The sequence below is a fragment of the Neurospora hispaniola genome (genome assembly GCF_033458365.1).
Source record: "Neurospora hispaniola strain FGSC 10403 chromosome Unknown B0T23scaffold_4, whole genome shotgun sequence".
NCBI classification, from domain to species: Eukaryota; Fungi; Ascomycota; class Sordariomycetes; order Sordariales; family Sordariaceae; genus Neurospora; species Neurospora hispaniola.
Genome location: NW_026944409.1, coordinates 2,111,276 through 2,130,483, shown reverse-complemented (window position 1 = coordinate 2,130,483; position 19,208 = coordinate 2,111,276). Strand labels below are relative to the sequence as shown.

Sequence of the window (19,208 nt, the reverse complement as noted above, 5' to 3'; positions counted from 1 at the left end):
TGGAAAGCTCACCGTCACGGCCGGCGTCAAATCCTGGGCTCATGCTCGCGTGAAGCGCACGGGCCTCCCCCAGAAATGCCCACTGTTGAAAATACATAGTGAAGTTGTTGCCGGCACCATCGGATTTCCGTTCTCCGTCCGTCGTCTGACTCAGCAGAGAAACTCCCACTGTGTGTGACGGGACTTCAGTTGCGTCAGAATGGCTCACAATGGGGCTCCCCCTGCGGGTCCAGCCCGGATTTCCAGGGACTTTGGTTGCCCCACCAAAAGATTTGCGATTTAGCGGGCGTTTGGAGGGGCAGTGTCAGCAAGCCGCGGGCAGGCAAGGCAAAACCGCCACCAAGAAAGCACATTTGCGTCGCTGTGTTTTCCTTCAGCGGATGCCTGTTAGTCCCCCACCCACTGACGCACCTTACCCATTGCACCGGGTTATCAGTGCAGTAACAGCGACCGAAGTGTCCACCCGCCATTGGAAAATTTAGATAAACCACCACCGATTCTTGTCTCTTGTCAACATCATCACCGGACGCCAGTCACCACCTCACTCGCCAGCAGACGAGTGACCCAGTGGCAAAAAGAGAAGCAGCAGGAACTCCCCCCGGCTTCCTCATCCTTCGGGCCAACCCATCACGACCCCGGCTTTACACTACGAACCGCACGCGCATATTGCCTGATTATTAATAAAGAGTAACTTCTACAAAACCGACTCTCTTTTTTTTTTTCCCGAGCCTCACGAGATCTTTCTGTGTCGCAAACACCATCATCTCCAAGCAACACCACCACAATGGCTACTATTTCCGTCAGCAGGACGGTCCCCATGGCCGCCGATGTCTCGAGGATGGACCAGGGAACCACTCATCCGTTTACGTGCAACACTTGTCAAGTCGCATTCCGCAACATCGACTTGCAAAAGGGTCACATGCGCAGTGACTGGCAGTATGCTGTTTCCAAGAACCCTCGTGATCTTGATTTTTGACAGATGACTGATCTCGTTCACTAGTCGTTATAACCTCAAGCGCCGCGTCGCATCCCTCCCGCCCATTTCCTCCGAGGTCTTTACCGAAAAGGTTCTCCAGTCCCGCGCCGAGGTTACCGCGCAAACAGACAAGGCCAGCTTCGAGATGACCTGCGAAGCTTGCTCCAAGACCTACTACAGCGAGAACTCGTACAAGAACCACATCAGCAGCAAGAACCACAAAATGAGGGCCGCTGCTTTGGCCTCGAGGGGCCCTGCCGCCATTGGGCGCACAAAGGCCGACGACGAGGTTAGCTCGGTTATGAGCTCGACTTTTTCTCTGGGCGAGCCCGCTTCGGAGGCCAAGTCCGAAGTCGATTCTGATGCTGAGGAGGAGTTTAACGAGGTTGTTGAGGGTATCAAGCAGGCCAAGATCGAGGACACTGCCTCGCCCGTTGACCGTCCCGCCAACCCCCATCTCTCTGCCGCCGACCAGCACAAGGAGGACCACCCCGTGGAAGACGCTGCTGCTAGCGAACAGCCCGAGTCCTCCGGAACCGCCACCCCTACCCAGCCCGAAGCCGATGCCACCGTCCTTAAGCAGTGCTTGTTCTGCAACTACGAGTCCCCCACTCCCGCTCTCAACGCTACCCACATGGAGAGGATACACGGCATGTTTATCCCCGAGAAGCAGTACCTCGTTGATTTGGAGGGTCTTCTCGGTTCGCTCAGGAGACGTGTGTTTGAGCTGAACGAGTGTCTGATGTGCGGCAAAATGCGTTCCAACACTTTCGCCGTGCAAACACACATGCGTGACAAGGGCCATTGCCAGATTCCTTACACCACCGAGGAGGAGCAGCTTGAGATCGGTGAATTCTACGACTTCCGCAGCACCTACTCCGACGGCGACGATTGGGATACCGAGGATGAGGAAGAAGAGGAAGAGGAAGGAGCTGGCGGCGCCAAGCTGGGCGGCAAACGCGAAGCCAAGGTCGAGGTTGTCGAAGGCGAAGAAGGCGAAGGTGAAGGCGGCGACGAAGAGGGCTGGGAGACTGACAGCTCGGCCTCGTCTCTCGACTCGGACGACCTCCATGCCGTCCCCGGCGAGGGCCATTACCACCAGTACGAGCGTCTGGCCAGCCACCGCCACCACTCGCGCGACGACCCGCGTCCCCACCGCCAGGCGGACGGCTTCCATGCCCACAGCAGGAAGGGCGTCAACGCCGTCTACTACGACGAGTACGAGCTCCACCTGCCATCCGGCCGCTCCGTCGGCCACCGCTCGCTCAACCGCTACTTCCGCCAGAACCTGCACAATTACCCCACGCCCGAAGAGCGCCAGCAGCAGCTCCTTCTCGAAGCTGCCGGTGGTGAAGAAGGCGAAGATGCGGAGATGCAATACGACAGCGACGGCGAGCCGAGATTCAGGAGAAACATGGAGGTTCAGCTTAGAGACCGCAAGGCGCACGGCAGGCACGTCATCACGCGTGAGACAAGAGGTCTTATCGGCGCCAACGGTATCAGAGATGTGGAGAGCAAGGAGGTGCGGAAGGTGGTGGAGAAGGGTCGCCAGAGGGAGGTGGACTCGTATAAGCGCGCTGAGGTGGTGGGCATGAAGAAGCACTTCAAGGAGAGACACAGGAATCCTGTTTCTTACCTCAGGTGAGCGGTCGTTTGCTTGTTGCCACGCGTTTGTGTCCTGGGGTTTGGCTTGGGTTTCTTTCCTTCCTGTATGTTTCTGTTAGGATTTTCTGCATGAGTTCTCTTTATATTACCGATACCATTTTATGCATCGTCGTCGTCGTCGTCGCTTCTACTACTTCGCAACGGGTCAGGATGATTACACATACGGACATGGTCTCTTGATGCATGATAAACCGGATATAGACAATCTACTACGGCTTGCTACGGCTAGGAAAGGCCGTCAGAAATCACACTGCTTTGAAAGCATAGCGGCTAGTATTATTTAGGGGTTCTTCCTTACAGTAACTGTCTACAAGTTAATTTCAAGGCCGCAATCCAGATGCTTTCAAATGCCTAATGCCACACAATAACGTGTAATGATACTTGGACCGTAACGTCTTCAAATTGTTCATACGACCATTACGCCGGGTATAACGGCATGCAGCGCGGTCGATTGTGAGAATGTCTAACATAGAATTCGTTTGTACGATATTTGATGCGTGAAACCTGATAGTGAAAGATCGGGCATATACAACAAACCTGAATCCTCTGAAACCAAGTAGAAAAAAAAAAAACAAAATATGTGTGATGTAAAGAGAACTTCCGAGCCAACCGAGGATAAATTGGCTGATGTGCCGTCCATCATAACCCTGAAAGGTCGCTTGTGTTCATCATGCAATCATTTCTCTTATCACCACCTCTTCAATGTTTCAACTCCAAAACGCTCTCGCTCGCTTACTCATTTTCTAGAACAACGCTTGCAGCAGCAGCATGGAAGATATATAACCAAACATTACCATCAAATATCCAAAACACATGTAAAGCCTAAACATTACTCTTCACACATTTCCCCCCCTTTTCCATATCACAACTTTTCTCCTAACTCCTCTTAAACCACCTCTTCAACCCCCTTTTCTTCCCCTCCTCCGGAGCCGCATACCCCTCCTCCCTAACATTATGTCTCCCCACAACCTCCAAGAAGACCTGATCCAACGTCGTCGGACTAACACTGAAATGCTCCACGCCCAACTCCTCCCTCTGCTCTTCAAGTAACACTACCAACTTCCCAATCGCGCTCGTCGTGCTTTGCTGGGTTTCCGTCTCCCTGATATCTTCCGCTGTCATTCCCTTATCTGCCCGCTGGTCAGTAATGCCAGTGGTGAGGGAAAGGACGACAGCGGCGGGTACGGAAAAGCGCATCTGCCCGTGATATGTCTTCCCCTCCATCGCGGCGGCAGAGCCAAAGGTAGATTCAACCCAGGCGTGGATGTGCGCAATCTGGGCGTCCGACGTGCGCGGCGCGCCACGGCAGACGAGGTGGACGTGCAATGTATCGCCGAAGCGTTTGCGCAACGAGTCAACCGATCCCATGGCTAGCATGCGCTTGGCGAGGATGCCGGCTCTGCCCGCCAAAGCGTCGGCTTCCTCCATGCTGTGGGTGGTGAGCAGGATCGAGCGGCCGGGCACGGTTTCGGCTAGGGTGCGCCACATGATGCGCTTGGCGGCCGCGTCCAAGCCGGAGGAGGGCTCGTCAAGCAACACCACAGTGGGGTTACCCATCAGAGCGATACCGAGAGACAGCTTGCGTTTGTTACCTCCCGATAGCGCACGCGCCATGCGGTCGCGGAATTGGGTCAGGCCGACGGCGCGGATGACTTGTTCGACGTTGTACTCTATGCCGGAAGCGGGAATGCCGCGCACGCGCGCGTAGAAGCGCAGATGCTCGAGAACGGTCATGGTGTCGACTGCGTCGAATTGAGGGCAGACGCCGAGGTGGGAGCGCGCGGCGGCGAGAGAGCGGGCGACGGAGGATTGCTCGACGAAGACGTCGCCGCCTGAATTATAGTCGGGCTTGACGTCGCCGCGGATAATAGAGATGGTCGTGGATTTGCCGGCGCCGTTGGGGCCTAAGAGGGCGAAGACTTGCCCGTGAGGGATGCCGAAGGTTACGTTGTCCACGGCTGTGTTGCGCCCGAAGGTCTTGGTTAGGTTGACGACCTGTAGACCGTCGGTGTTTTTGGTGCCGGCGACCCCGCTGCCAGTGGCGGTGGACTTGACGCGGACGAGCTCGTGGGCGACTTCTTCGTCGGAGATGCCGTCTGCTTCTTGGGCGACGGTGGGCGGGGCGGAGCGCGGCTTGCGCTTGAAGAGCTGCTTGAGGGTTGAGCCGGGGTTGCCGGCGTCGACCCAGACGAGGAGGATGAAGAGGATGATGGACTGAAGAATCAGATACAGGATCGGACCGCCGTACTGGAGGATGCCACCCGGGTACGAGGCGAGCTTGTCGCCGTCGCAGGCTGTTGAGAAAAGGTTTAGCGCGATGAAGAGGGCGCGGGTGAGCGAGCCGATGGGGGCGAAGATGGCTACGACGAAGTGCACCACGACGAGCATATCATCCACCCTGTCGACGGGGCCGTAGGTGATGGTGCACATGTAGGCGATCAGGTAGATGAGGAACATGACTACCTGGCCACCGGCGGTGAATGCGTAGGCCGAAAGCTGGTTGTTGCTCCAGAGCGAGATAACATAGGCCAGCAAAATCGAGGCGAGACTGTAGAGGACGAAGATGATGAACAGATATCCGACGTGGTGCCAGACACTGGCCAGGCCGGCGAGCAGAGCGGTCATGATGGCGCTCGCGATGAGGACTATAAGGAAGTCGAAGGTGGTGTAGGCGAGCCAGAGTGGCAGGGGACGCACACCGTTCGAGTATTGCAAGCCACGCACAAACGAACGGCGCTCGACGTTGGGGTACAAAGCGAAGAAACCGGGGTAGGCGCAGAGCGCGAGACTCATGTAGACAAGCATCTGGAGAGACTTGCCGGTGTCGGGAGCGAAGGGAATGTCAAAGTTGACAAACTGAGAAGCAATCGTAGTGTTGGACAGCATCATGTCGGTGATCCACTGGCCGAACCAAGCGGTGAACATCTCCACGCTGTCGGACCTGTAGGTCATGATCGGGACAGAGTTGTCGTCCCCAAGCCAGACAGCGGCGGGAGTGATGTTCTTGCGATACTGCACCACAGCCGAGTTGAACTCATCCACAGTGTCAACCAGCGTGATGTTCTTGAACAGGTCCAGGGGGTTCATGCCAATACCCGAAGAGTTGCCGCTGCTGGTAGCGTTGTCCTGGGTAGCCATGTAGATGGGAGCAAAAAGACGGGCGAGGTTATTAGCCGAGAACTTGTCCGAGGGACCAGCTATCATGAAGAGGTCAAAATCGGAGGCGAAGAGGTTAGTTGCAACACGACGAGAAGACTGATCTGCAGGGCTGCAGCCAACAGGGTCCTTGCCCATGACGAACAGAGTGACTAAACCGGCAGCGATGATGGGAATGGCAAATGCAGCGAGGGTCGGGAACCAGTTGCGCTTGAGGATGGTCATCCTCTTGCGGAAGAGAACTACACCCTGCTTGAAATATCCGATACGCTGACCAGACAGGAGGTTAAGGCCGGGCTTGGTTGTGTCGTCAACAGGGGCATCGTTAACCATCTCGCTCGAAGACTGCTTTTCCGTACTCCGTTGCGCGCCTAAGACAGCGGCGGTGCTTTGGAACTGGTCGAGTCTCGCGCCATCTTCCGCCCGAACCTCCTCAGCAAGTTGCAAGAACACATCCTCAATAGTAGGTCCAGAGAAGCGATAATCCGAGATGCCAGCAATCGCAAGCTCCTTGATAACTTGAGCTGCCGCGGCCGAGGTAGAAGCGATGTAGGTAATCTCCTCAGGGGAAACCTTCTTCTGGACACCAGAGACGTTGGGCGATTTGGAGATGTACTTGGCGTTGTTCAGATGGATTCTGTACCCCCCCATGCGGTTCTTGAGTTCGACAGAAGACCCCTCGGCGCGGAGCGTGCCCTTGGACATGATGGCGATATGGTCAGCAAGAAGATCAGCCTCGTCCAGGAAATGAGTAGTGAGAATCATGGTGCGACGCCCACGCTCGGCAAGGAGGATGTCCCAGATCTTGCGACGAGAAAGTGGATCAATACCGCTGGAGACTTCATCGATGCAGCAGACCGCGGAGCCACCTGTCAACATCATACCGAGCTGGAGCTTGCGCTTCTGGCCGCCAGAGAGAGTACCAGATCTTGCGTCAACCTTTTGGGCGAGATCAACGCCGCTGATAAGTTCCAAGATCTCCTCTTTGGTGGCAAGCTGGTTGGGAGACTTGAGCCGGTTGAAGATGCAAAGATGTTCCTCGACCGTGAGCTCGTCCCAAAGAACGTTCTTCTGAGGAACAATTCCGAGACCGCCGGTACCGTCAACGGTGATGCTGCCGCTGGAAAGTTTGTTGATGCCAGCGATAATGTCGAGCGTGGTACTCTTGCCGCTACCGTTGGCGCCAAGCAAAACGAGAATCTGACCGCGACGGGCAGTGAGGGTCAAGCCATTGACAGCAATAACGGGCTCTCTCGGTTTAGACAGAAAGGAAAACATGTTGCGAAAAGGGCCCGGCTTGTAAATCTTGGTGAAGCCATCCAGCTGGACAGCATTGTCGGGTCCCAGCTCCGAGTTCTCGCCGTAGGCGATGTTGCGGGTGGAAGAAGTGGTTCCGTGGAGGTATCTCTCGATTATAGCACCGAGAATGGGATAAGCAAAAATCTGAACAATCAGGAACATCCAAAACACGATACCGGCCACTTGCGAGGGGCTATCAGGAGCACTCTTGCCGAGGTTGGTTGCCATATCCTTGGCCTCAAAGCGAGCAAGGTAAGCGATGAAGTAGGTGTAATTGCAAGGCATGAACAACAAACTGAGGACGACAACCGTGGCAGTCTTGGGTGCCGTGATGATCTGGGCAATGACACCGAGCAGAATGTAAAGAATGACGATGGAGATACCGCTGAGCTGTGCTTTTTTGAAGAAAGCGGCGCCCAAGATAGAGAAGGAAGCCAACGATAGACCAGCGAGAATATGGTAGATAATGAGGATACCAACGCTGCTGGTCCTGAAGACGGCCGCCCACATGATGATGGAGCTGACAATGTAACCAGGCAGGTACAGGAGGGTGAAGCCGAGATGATATGACAGCAGTCGCGCGGCCTGGCCCTCCCAGGTTCTCTTGGTGAACATCATGGCCTCCACCAAAGTCGACATGCCCGTCTCGCGCTCCGAAGCCATGAACCCAACCAGATGGTAACAGACACCAATGACGCTGATGAGGAAGGTGACGCCCAGGACGTTGTATATGGTCTTTTGGTACAGCTGTCTGACACGGTCGGCGCGCTCCTCCTTGGTCAAAGAGGTGAAGGGATACTCGTCCTGTCTCTCAGGCAGCTTCTGCTGGCCATTGCGGGTGATGGCAGCATCGACAGCGTGCTGTAGAGGAAGCATATAGACCTGGGCGTCGTTGTCATCCTTATCGACGTTGATCTTTCCGGTACCCAGCGCGCTATCGGCACGGAGCGTATAGTTCCAAATCCCACCAGGACCCTCATCAGGCGAAGAGTAGAAGACGACGGCGCCATAGCAAGGGGTAACGCCGCGTAGCGAGGCGCGACAGGTCCAAATTAAATCCTGCTCGGATTCGGCAATGGAGGCGTTCTTGCCGGCATCACGCACAACGGTGGCCAGCTCTTGGATAACCCGATCAATCTCTCCGCCGCGCAGGCCGTTGTTGACAAAGGCGACTGTGTTGCGGCCGGTCCCGCTGGAGGCTTGCAGGCCGTCGGAAAGAGAGCGCACAGGATGGACCTTGCTGATGCCGAAAACGGCGTAGGGAACGAAGAGGTTCTTGGCGAAACTCAGGAAGGCGACAACAAGAACGGGAAGGACAAAAGCGCGGATGATTGTAGCGTTGGTGTGTCGGTTAAGGACGATGAGCAGATTCTTGCGCGTGAGCGTCCATGTTTGACTGATTATCGCCATGTTGGCGGTTAGTTCCGTTAGGGTGACTAGCGCCGCGAAGCCATGAGAACTGATATCTCAGCCCTATATTCTGGCGTTGAGCTATGGCGTACACAGGGGGTGGCTGCCGAAAAGTAGGTGTCACGACAGCAGGATGAGATGAAAGTCGTTCGTCTGATGTGCGGCCTCGGAGGGATTAGTCTGGTGTATAAAGATGAATGGAAGCCGTGGATGCGATAACCTGAACACAATGGACAATAAAGATATAAGATGCAAAAGTACTAATAACACAGGTTGGGTTTGAAGAGATGGATGGAAGGGGGGCAAGGGGGATTGAGAGAGAAAAGCAGATTGATGAAGGCAACCGGAATCCGCTCCTCTCCAGTTCACTGGTTCCCTCGATCAATTTCCATCACACAGTATCTATCACAGATTCCTCGACCAGGCTTTGCTCGGCTCGGTCTTCAAGGTTGTCAAGTAGTGTACGAATGCGAGGGGTGCCTTCAATATCCAGCCAAGGCGGGCATGAAGAAGGAAAAGAGAGGCTTAGTTCCCGAAAGGTCTTGGCCTTCAATTTTTTCCCCTGCCCTTTTTGCCCACTCTCTTCTCCATGTCCATATATCCATATCCTTCTTGCCATACGGCCCCTTGTTCCCTTTGTCTTCAGTTCTCCGCCGAATGCCCACGAAAGTACTGTAGAAAAATACAAGGATCCGGGGATACATAGATCGTCAGTCAAGACAAGTTGGACACAAGCCGGGCTCTTGGGCAGCCCGAGATTCAAAATTAAAGTGTCCGGGTGTAAGAGAGCCCCACCCACTCGTTATCTCCAACGAAACAAGGCCAGGAATTACCGGATCTGGAAGGGTTCCCTTTTGTGAATCATACACTACATGTACCCTTTTTCGGGGTCCTTTTTCACACCCTGACACTCAACCATTGCTAGGAAACCGAGCCGGTGCCGTACCGCACTGTCGTCCCTGACATCTTCAACCAAGTCCGTCGTGGCAGTGGCAGTGTATCCATCAAATCTTTCATATCTTCCAACATCTCACTGAAATTATCCAATACAGTCTGTTTGTCGTCGTTGTCCGTAAAACACTGCCACGACTGCGTCGGACGCCTGCCGGAGATAATCCAATGTGCTCTTCACGCTGTACATCTGCGTGTTATACATCAGGTACACTAGACCGGAGGCAAAGACGGGAACGTGCACAGCAGGGTACCTTACCTATGTAGCCAGCAAAAGACAAGCTGAAACTTTGTCAGGCTGCGGCTGTGACAGCCACAACTCCCATCTAACATTCTTCACATCGCTTTCGTCGGACTTCTCACCTCGTTACCTATCCCACCCAGTCTAGTCACCGCAGTCCCCTATTGTAGCTCTATTTTTCAGGGATTCCAGACTCACTCACCTTCCCATCGTTCCCCAAACCGACCAAAAGACTTCCATATCATCGACCTAATACGCTTTTTATATTAATTCAACCCTCTTCTGTTGCCCCGTCCCCCCACTTTATGCCTTACTCATGACAGTATCCACCAATAACGTTCCAGAATATCCACCGCCTCGCAATTCTGCAACTCACCATCCACTCACGACGCCTCACAACGCAGCTAACCCTCCTGGAACCGAAATCCCGCTTTCCCCATTCAGGTATGATCCAGCGAGATCTCTAAACCTGCCAAGCCCTACCAGAATCTCGATTCTGCTTCTTTGCTGTGTGACTTTGTCAGCAGTGATATACGCAGTTGTACACGTAAGAACCATTTCTTGGCTTCAAATATTCATTACCGTATTGGAGATACCAAGAAGTCAACAACCTTCTCAGGCGCTTGCGAGCTTCGCGCCAAGAGTCTGGGCGGCTCACATCATCGTATGACATGTGCTGTGCTATATATATTGTAGGTATATCTCGTAAAGGCTCAATCAACGGACAGCTTGAGAAGCAGAGTGGTTATCGCTGGAGGGGACTCTTGACATGTCCACAGGGTCGTCCTAATATCAGATGCATGAGGATGTCATCCCAAGCATTTCCAAGAAGCTGCGCCTCGCTATCACGGTGCCAAGTGGTATACTCGTCAGGTCGACAACATCGACTGCCTGGCTAGTGGCGGGCCAAAGTAGGCCGATACATTCGTCTCCCTTTAGATCGATGGCCACAATGTAGTTTAGACTTCATCAGCAATTCGCTTTTCGAGTATATCTCGACAATCAACATGGCCTACTTTTAAGGAAATAAGGAAAGCGAACCGAGGACATGTCATGTTCGTTCATCCATGGTATTCATCGACATTCATCTAGACTACGCTACGCTATTCAGACATCTATTTGTGGGCTGTATCAAACCAGTCAGCGTCTCTACATCAAGCATTCTACCATGAACACCAGAAATCACTTACGAATACCCTCCTCAGGAAGAGGCTGGACACCAGCAATCTCGGCAGCAAACTTCTCCTTGTGGGCAGTCTTCTCCTCACGAAGGAAGGGGAAGGCAAGAACCTCGCGAATCGAGTAGTTGTCAGTCAGGAACATGGCAAGACGATCGATACCGAGACCCCAACCACCGGTAGGCGGCACTGTATACATCACGTATTAGCACCACTTCCTCTATACAGAACAAAGAAAATTGCAATGGTAGGGATATACATACGGCCGTACTCGAGGGCGTTGAGGAAGCTCTCATCAACGAGCTGGGCCTCGTCATCACCCTGGTCCTTCTGGCGGGCCTGCTCCTCAAAGCGGAGTCTTTGGTCGAAGGGGTTGTTCAACTCGGTGTAGGCGTTGGCAATCTCCTTCTTGCAGACGAAGGCCTCAAAACGCTCGCAGAGACCGTTCTTGGAACGGTGGTACTTGGCCAGAGGAGACATCATCTGGGGGTGCTCGAGAATGAAGGTGGGGTTGATGCACGTCTCCTCGATGAACTCGCCAGTAAGCTTGTCAATCATGCGAGCGTTGGTAAGGGGTGGCGGGCACTCGACGTTCATCTTCTTGCAAATCTTCTGGAGGAAGGCGTTGGTCTCGTCAGTGTGGAGCTGGTCGTAGGGAGGGAACTTCTCGCCGGTGGCCTCCTCGAGGGCGGGAATCATCTCAACGCGGCGCCAGGGAGCCTCCCAGTTGACCTCGTACGTCTCGCCGTGCTGGTTGGTGAACTTGGTCTTGTAAGAGCCGGTAAGCTCCTTGACGAGTGAAGAGACGAGCTCCTCGGTGATGGACATCAGGTCGTACACATCAGCGTACGCCCAGTAGAACTCGATAGAGGTGAACTCGGGGTTGTGAGTGAGATCGATGCCCTCGTTTCTGAAGTTCTTGCCCATCTCGAAAACCTTGCCGAACTGACCAACAATCATCTTCTTGAGGAAGAGCTCGGGAGCGACTCTCATGAACATGTCCATGTCGAGATCGTTGTGGTGGGTGACAAAGGGAAGGGCGGTGGCGCCACCGGCAATGGCGTGCATCATGGGGGTCTCGACCTCGATGAAGCGGCGCTCGTGGAAGAAGTCGCGGATGTAGCGGACCATTCTGCTGCGCTGCCAGAGCGTTTCACGGCTCCTGTCGTTCCAGAGCATGTCAAGGTACCTCATGCGCGCTCTTTGCTCAGCGTCGGCGAAGGGGTAGCGGACACTGGGAAGCATGTGCAAGCAAGGGCTGAGAAGCTGGACTTCGGTCGCGAAGACGGAAAGCTCACCCTGCTCACCCTCCTTGAGGTTCTTGGGGTTCGTGCGGCCGGGGAAACCAACGATACCGATGATATCACCGCGGCGGAGGTGGGCATGCTGCTTCTCGAAGGGAACACCACCCTCCTTCGCCAACTGAGCCTGGCAGACGACCTGCATACGGGTACCAATGCTCTTGGTGTCGGCAGAGGTGCGGATGTCTGTTGCGCATCACACTTAGGTTAGCGCATTGTCCTTGTCTGGCTTCGACAAACAGGAAATCGTACCGTAGAAGATCAGCTTGGAACCGGCAGTACGGATGTTGTAGATACGGCCAGCGATCCTGAGCTCCTTCTCAGGGAGGGTCTCGCCGGTCTTGAGGGAGCCGAACTCCTCGACAAAGTTGGAATCATCGTAGTTGACCTGGAACTTGTGAGGGTAGGGGTTGGTCTCGGGGTTCTTGAGCAGCTCGTTAACCTGACGGGTACGGATCTCGTAGTACTGGTTAGGGTTGAGGTCCTCCTCGCCGCCGGCCGCGTTCTTGGGCTTGCTGGAGGTAGCCTTGGGGGGAGCGGTAGCAGCCTTGGCGGCCTTCTCGGCCTCCTTCTGGCGCTGCTTCTGGCGCTTCTTGAGCTCGCTCTTGGAGACGCGCTCTCCGGTGACCTCGTCAAGATGGAGGTTGGCGAGCTGGTCGGCCGCAGCCGCGGGGGTGGTAGCACTCGAATCCGCCATGGTTATGATGTGTTTGTCCGGGACGAAAGGGACAAGCAAGAAACAATGCGCAGATACAAGTTGCGACTTTTTGACGGGCGGGTTGCAAGGGAGATCGTCTAGTTTTTTAGTTTTTTTTTTTGCTAGAGGCGACACTGCAGCGGTCGCGATTCAATTGACACACTGGAATCCACAGCGGGGTATTTTTTTCGATTCAGCGCCGTCAACGGGGACGGGAAGGACTGCCGCCCTACAGGCGGCTGGCGGGGTGAGTCAGTCAATCGCCGCCGTCAGGGCACTGTACCGGGCCAGTACCTAGGCGGGTAGTACTGACTCTGTTCAAGTGTGGCTCATGCGCTGTGGCTATCAGCACTGCCACATGTTTACATTGAAAGGGGGTGCGAGCGAGGTGAGTGAGGGCTCTTCGGCTTTCGCCAGACAACGTTTGAGTTCAAGTTGCTCCGAGAACGATATTGATGTTAAGTATATTTCCCTAGGGCTTCACTATTGTACCTTGAATTGTCTTTAAGCAAATTCTCAAAGCCATTGTGGTGCAGTCGGCCAGGAGGGAGTCATTTGGGAAAAAGAGTTGCCCTGGTAGGTTGATTCCGTCGAAAAAGCTGACCACGGCGGCCCCCACATTCCAAGTCTTGATGCCTTTCCTAGTATGCGCGCAGCACACCTTCCCAACGCCGAGTAGCGTTAAAAGAGGTCAATTACCCTTCGTTATCTCTTCATCAAATGAGCTTTACAATTTGTGGTGTACGCAATGTAAGATCAGGTATGTACCTCTAGTATGCACCGCGATGTAGTGAAGTGGGATATTTGTAGGAAATATGTACCTATGCAGGGCTAACTACGTTGAAGTGAACTAAAGCGCAAAGAAAAAAAAAGAGTTGAAAAATTTGGTGGTGTGGATAGTAAGAAGAGAAAGAGGAATGCTATACTGGGCCAGGCCTATATTCTATCAGGATGGAAACTCGCGATGAGATGCACCATCGACATGTCACAAGTTGCCTTTGGAGGTCACAAGAAAAGCAGCACAGTAGAATATGAACGCCACTCCAAAAAGTTCATATTATCATGAAGCGGTTCAAGAACACCTGGCAGTGACGCATACGTCGTTCAAATACCATCAGCTGATCCCAACGTAATGTCTCTTCCATGAAAGGTTTAGACATAAGGAGGGATCACAAGCCTCTGAAGCTCTCCAAGTAAACAACCACCCACCTGACTTCCTGACCGGGCATATCCGACCCTGGCGTGATAAGCAATAGTTCCTTTCGAGGCTCGCCTGTCACAGCTCTAGCACATTATGCAATAGAAACGAGTAAAAACCTCTAGGTGTTTTTGAGAGGCTGTTTCCCGTGTCCTAAACTAGCAAAGCGCAGCGGTGGCCATTTATTCGCCATCTCGGTGAAAAGGCACTTTTAGACTTTCACGTGTAGGAGACGACCAGTTGTTTCTCGCCGACAACATGAAGTTGCAAGGTGCAAGAGAGAAGCCCGTTCCGGACGGCCAGTCTATCCGACAGACCCGTCCTCACCGTCCTCATCAATGAACATCAACGCACGGACCACGGATCTATTTATCCATGTAGGGCATCGATGCCACCACCAAATGGAAATTCTCCCCAGCACCTCGATGACTGATGTTTATCCCCGCCAGCTGCCAATCGTTTTGTCGAAAAAATCAAGGCTGTCTGCCATTAATTCTTCGCTTCAGACGGCTCCAGCAACATCCCCATTATTCTTGGGAGGTTTGATGATTGCAACGGACTATAAAGTGAAGAGTACAGGCGATCTATTTGAATGAAGCAATCGAAGCCACGTGAACTGGTTACGGCAGGCATCATGGAGAAACCCCGAAATGATGGTCACAAAAGCAAAGGTAGTTCTGGACCTTGTGTTGGAATTGAACAGGGTGTGTGTTACCCGCATGAATGTTTCCGGTCTCTTGTTCCTAGACACATTGCTGGAAAGAGGGGATTGAAGTGCGACGTCACAGGCAGCAATGTTAGTACTGACAACTTAGTAACTCCCTCAAGTCAAAAGATGAAGAAAAAAAAAACCTAACTGTCCAGAGCAAATGAAGTGATCTAGATATCACCAAATTAAAAGAGCTGGCTAACTAATATTTGCAAGGACAACTCAGGCGTGAGAATCATTATTTGCTCCGCAAATAAACCGAACAGAAGGAGAGCTGGACCGCATAAGCTGGGCTTATAAATCGCACCAGTGCCTGGCCGCCCCACTGCGAGAGAACTCCGAACACTCCTCGGCATCTGGAGGGTAAGCGCTGACCCGTTGGGCTTACCGACTATAAAACCCCGACAAGCAATAATTGCTTTCGAAACGTACACAAAAAGTTGATTGGTTGATACAACGCTTATGTGAGGTTGTGTATAGTCCGGCTTCCCGGGGATAGGTCATGAAGCTTGGGAGGATCGAATATAGGTAGAAACGGCGAGAATCAGCACAGGTAGCTGTCTAGAGCACATATTTTCAACCTGACAACTTGCCCCCGATCAATCGTCACAGTTCCGTGAATAACCGTGAAGACCTGCAGGTAGAAAACAAAATGAGGTTTCTTCCTCTGATCGGAGACTTCCGTGGATGTTACTCGACTTGAAGCGCATGTGTCCGGCCAGGAAAGATGGAAGTTAGAACATCAATTACCGGAGTTCCATTCCCTCACATCCCAGTTTTTTTGGGCTTCCGTCATCGGTCAACCAGGCTGTCTGGGTCACTTATACCTACCCTGACGAGTCTTAAGAACACTCAGGCAACACAGGTTTTGGCCGTTCACAGCTTCGTATGCCCCAAGTTCACCACCGCTGCCTACCTTAGTACCCAATTTATCTCTGAGCCCTTCGGCCCTCTCTACACTAAACTTCTGTTGTACCCCCACCGCAGACTGAACAAGAGACGGGAGCACGGGAGGGCTGACGGCGGGAGCTGGAGTCACGGTGGTCGACCGGTGGGTATCTCATGTGCATCCACTTCCCCAGGCAAAAGGTACCTATCAAGCAGCCAATTGTACATGCAGACCTGCAGGACAGAAAAGTGACCATGGATAAGCGCAAGGGTCGGTTGCAATTGAGGATGGTGAGAGGAGTCGCTAAGTGGGTTGCGTTTTTTTTAGTGGGTTTTGTCGAGTGGATCAGCCTCCGATGGAGTCATTGTGGGAATGCAACCGCAAAGCCTGTGCCCCCGCCGCCGACAGCGGGCGCAGCAACCTACCACAAACACACTGCCCCGAGAGTGAGGAACTGAATTGAGACAGTGAGATCGGAACCATCCGTACTTGTAGTATTTATCATCCAACAACCAACCCTCTTGGATCATATCTCTTGGTATATAACTACCTATTCAAACCAATTGGCAATCCTCCCCGTTCGCCCGACCTGGACCCCGCGCAACTGATGCCTGCTTGTGCCACCTCCCGTTGTGGTCGTCGTCGTCGTCTTCTTCCCATCAAAAACCTTTCAACAACTCGACAAAATTGATAAAAAGAAAAAAGGGCCCGCTCATCCTTCACGCCATCGCTGTCGCCCTGCATCTGTGCATAGCTACAATTTGCTCATCAGCTCTTTTTTTTCCCAAGCAGCCAGACAGACGCACACACCCGACGCGCTGGTTGTCCACGAGATTCCAGAATTTCAGTTCTCCTTGCTCCTTTCACACACTTCCTAGTCTGCTTTCAAATCGATTCAAAGTTCAGACTATCCGCCCTCCACCCAACTCTCGCGCTCGTCCTCCCTAGTCAGATCAATTCGGCCGCAACACCTGACACATCCGAGCCGGCAGCTATCTACAACTACCTACCTTAAATATACCCTCGAATCCTACTTCGCTGGAAGAACTGTGACCTCTCGAACAGTGCAGTCCGAAATTGGAATACACACCAAGACGTATCTTAGGATTTCCGAACACCTTACCGACCTATCCGGCTTTCGGCAACTGCCTTCTCACATCATCACATCCACCTTGACCCGGTCACCTTCGTCAAACAAGATCCGCCGTCGCCGCTTATACAACATCTGGGACACCCCGCATTGTGGCCCCTCCCAGCACACTCTGCGCCCTGGCCGCTGCATCATCTCGCATCGCATCCACGGCAAGCCGCCTTGAGCGACCGATTCCACCCCAGCTGCGTCACCCGTCTCCCGGGACGCATTACTTTGCGACACCCGACCCTGCCGGTACCTAGTATCGCAACATCTACACTGACCTAGTTCAACGGCAAACGACACCTACAAACATTACAATACAACAAGTCACCATGTCTTCCCAAACTTCAACGGGCATGGCGACCCCCGTCACCTATCCCCCTCCCGAGCAAGCCTCCACCGGCAACACCATAGTGCCTTATACCTTCCCCCAGGCCAAGCTGAAGCTCCAACAAACGCAGCCTGGGAGGACACCTTTGGTTCTCGTGGCTTGCGGCTCTTTCTCCCGTGAGTACTCGAATGCAATACAGTATCTTGGCAAAAAGGACTCCATTAACACTTCCCCTCTTCCTCTGCAGCCATCACATTCCTCCACCTTCGCATGTTCGAAATGGCCTCCGACTTTGTCCGATTCAATACCAGCTTCGAAGTCTGCGGCGGCTACCTCTCCCCCGTCAGCGACGCCTACAAGAAGGCTGGCCTAGCTCCCGGTCATCATCGCGTCGAGATGTGCTCCCGCGCCGTCGAACATTCTTCCTGGCTAATGGTCGACCCCTTTGAGACGGTCAACTGCGACGAAAATGGCGAGCCCGCTTACGTTCCCACGGCGCGGGTGCTTCGACACTTCGACCACGAGATCAACACCGTACTGGGTGGCATTGAGGGCACCGATGGTGTGCGAAGGAAGGCAAAGATTGCGCTTCTTGCTGGCGCAGATTTGGTCATGTCAATGGGTATGAACGCCTTCCCTTCCACACGCCACCGACGTCGCATTGAAGGATATTGCCGTGTATCATAGCACAATAAGCTGACTCTTTGTACAGGAGAGCCCGGGCTTTGGTCGCCGGTTGATTTGGGAGTCATCCTCGGGGAGTACGGCGCTTTCATCATTGAGCGCTCGGGAACCGATATCGATGAGGCGCTTGCTACGCTGAGGCAGTACGAAGACAACATTTGGGTTATCAGCCAAGTGATACAGAATGACATCAGGTTCGTCGATCCCGTTGGGATGGGACCCTTAGGGGACCCTTGTACCACCACACCATCGGGTAAAGCTAGTGGCAAAGTGACTGACACGCAAAACTCGTCTTACCGCAACATTTAGCTCCACCAAAGTCCGTCTCTTCTTGAAGAAGGATCTGAGCGTGCGATATCTCATTCCTGATCCTGTTGTCGAGGTATGTTATTATCGTGTTGCCCTCCTATCAGCCAGTGTGGCGGAATTTTGACCCTAACACGGTATACATCTAGTACATTGAAGAGCACGGCTTGTTTCAGGATGAACAGTCCAGCAAGAAGAAGAACAGTGACACCTCATCAGCAGGAGGAAAGGACAAGGAGAAGGAGAAGGAGAAGCCAACGACCGCCGACGGCACAAGTACCCCTTCAAGCTCGACCGAGGAAACGACGCAACAGAGCTAGAAGCTTAAGAGCTGGTCTTCTATGCATCGATATGAACGGCTTCATTGCGCTTAAAGTCGTACCTTCAGTCAGCGTGGCAGCTTCAGGCACCTGAGTTCACGGAGGATGAACCACTCTTTTTTTTTTTTTTTGGAAATGACGAGAATCGCCTTTTAGAGAGAGGAGTAGAAGAGCGAGATCATTGATCTTGGGGCAGGAAAGATTTGAGGCGCGGAGAAAGCGGGTAAATGGCGTTTACGGGGTTTTGGCTTTTTCATTTGACTATATTTTTTCTCTTACTCGGGCTATGAATGAACATGAACACGAATGATTCAGGTCATGGATGGAATGGTGTTTCTTCATTACAGGTGGAAGAGCCTGGCGGGTGGAAGGGGGGGTTTTCTTGATGACTGATTCGAGCCATTTTGGTTACACGCGCGCTGAGCAAGATATGGATAGTGAGATTTAGGAAAGGAGGTTTTTGTTCACATCATGATCATCACATCACTCTCCATTGTCGCTTGGTTCCTTGGGTGCTGCGATTCGCTTGCTGCTACTCTTCATGCTTTGAGGGTGACGAGGGTAATTTGTTGTCTGAAGGCGCTGTCGTGATCTGCTGACTCTTTTTCATGCAATTCTGTTGAGGCAAATGGATTGGAATACCACCCAGTCTGCCCTTGTTCTTCAAATCCATCGTGCGTTGAAAAGCGTTCAGAATGATACCCTTTTACCCATCGCCGGGGCCAGTCAGCCAGCCCGTCAGTTATCTTGTTGATTCTGTTA

The 19,208-nt window shown here is 53.2% G+C and overlaps 4 protein-coding genes across 4 annotated transcripts; 2 read left to right on the top strand and 2 right to left on the bottom strand.

Moving 5' to 3' along the window:
* Nucleotides 1-784: 784 nt before the first annotated feature.
* B0T23DRAFT_317626 (C2H2 type zinc-finger-domain-containing protein) lies at nucleotides 785-2,621 on the top strand (the record flags this gene model as incomplete). The annotated part of the gene is made up of 2 exons (XM_062835010.1): nucleotides 785-936; nucleotides 1,001-2,621. The coding sequence occupies 2 exons, from the start codon at nucleotides 785-787 to the stop codon at nucleotides 2,619-2,621; spliced, it is 1,773 nt and encodes a 590-aa protein (XP_062692946.1).
* A 780-nt stretch (nucleotides 2,622-3,401) lies between these two features.
* B0T23DRAFT_143262 (P-loop containing nucleoside triphosphate hydrolase protein) lies at nucleotides 3,402-8,650 on the bottom strand. Its single transcript, XM_062832394.1, has one exon. The coding sequence runs from the start codon at nucleotides 8,504-8,506 to the stop codon at nucleotides 3,518-3,520; it is 4,989 nt and encodes a 1,662-aa protein (XP_062692945.1). The 5' UTR covers nucleotides 8,507-8,650; the 3' UTR covers nucleotides 3,402-3,517.
* A 1,974-nt stretch (nucleotides 8,651-10,624) lies between these two features.
* Nucleotides 10,625-13,039, bottom strand: B0T23DRAFT_143222 (uncharacterized protein). Its single transcript, XM_062832393.1, has 3 exons — nucleotides 12,430-13,039; nucleotides 11,140-12,363; nucleotides 10,625-11,065 (listed from the first exon to the last, which is right to left on the bottom strand). Exons 1-3 carry the CDS (start codon nucleotides 12,872-12,874, stop codon nucleotides 10,881-10,883), a joined length of 1,854 nt encoding a protein of 617 aa, XP_062692944.1. The 5' UTR covers nucleotides 12,875-13,039; the 3' UTR covers nucleotides 10,625-10,880.
* A 3,737-nt stretch (nucleotides 13,040-16,776) lies between these two features.
* B0T23DRAFT_143186 (putative nicotinamide mononucleotide adenylyltransferase) lies at nucleotides 16,777-18,716 on the top strand. The gene is made up of 5 exons (XM_062832392.1): nucleotides 16,777-17,312; nucleotides 17,384-17,758; nucleotides 17,849-18,014; nucleotides 18,130-18,202; nucleotides 18,276-18,716. The coding sequence occupies exons 1-5, from the start codon at nucleotides 17,138-17,140 to the stop codon at nucleotides 18,444-18,446; spliced, it is 960 nt and encodes a 319-aa protein (XP_062692943.1). The 5' UTR covers nucleotides 16,777-17,137; the 3' UTR covers nucleotides 18,447-18,716.
* The last annotated feature ends 492 nt before the right edge of the window (nucleotides 18,717-19,208 follow it).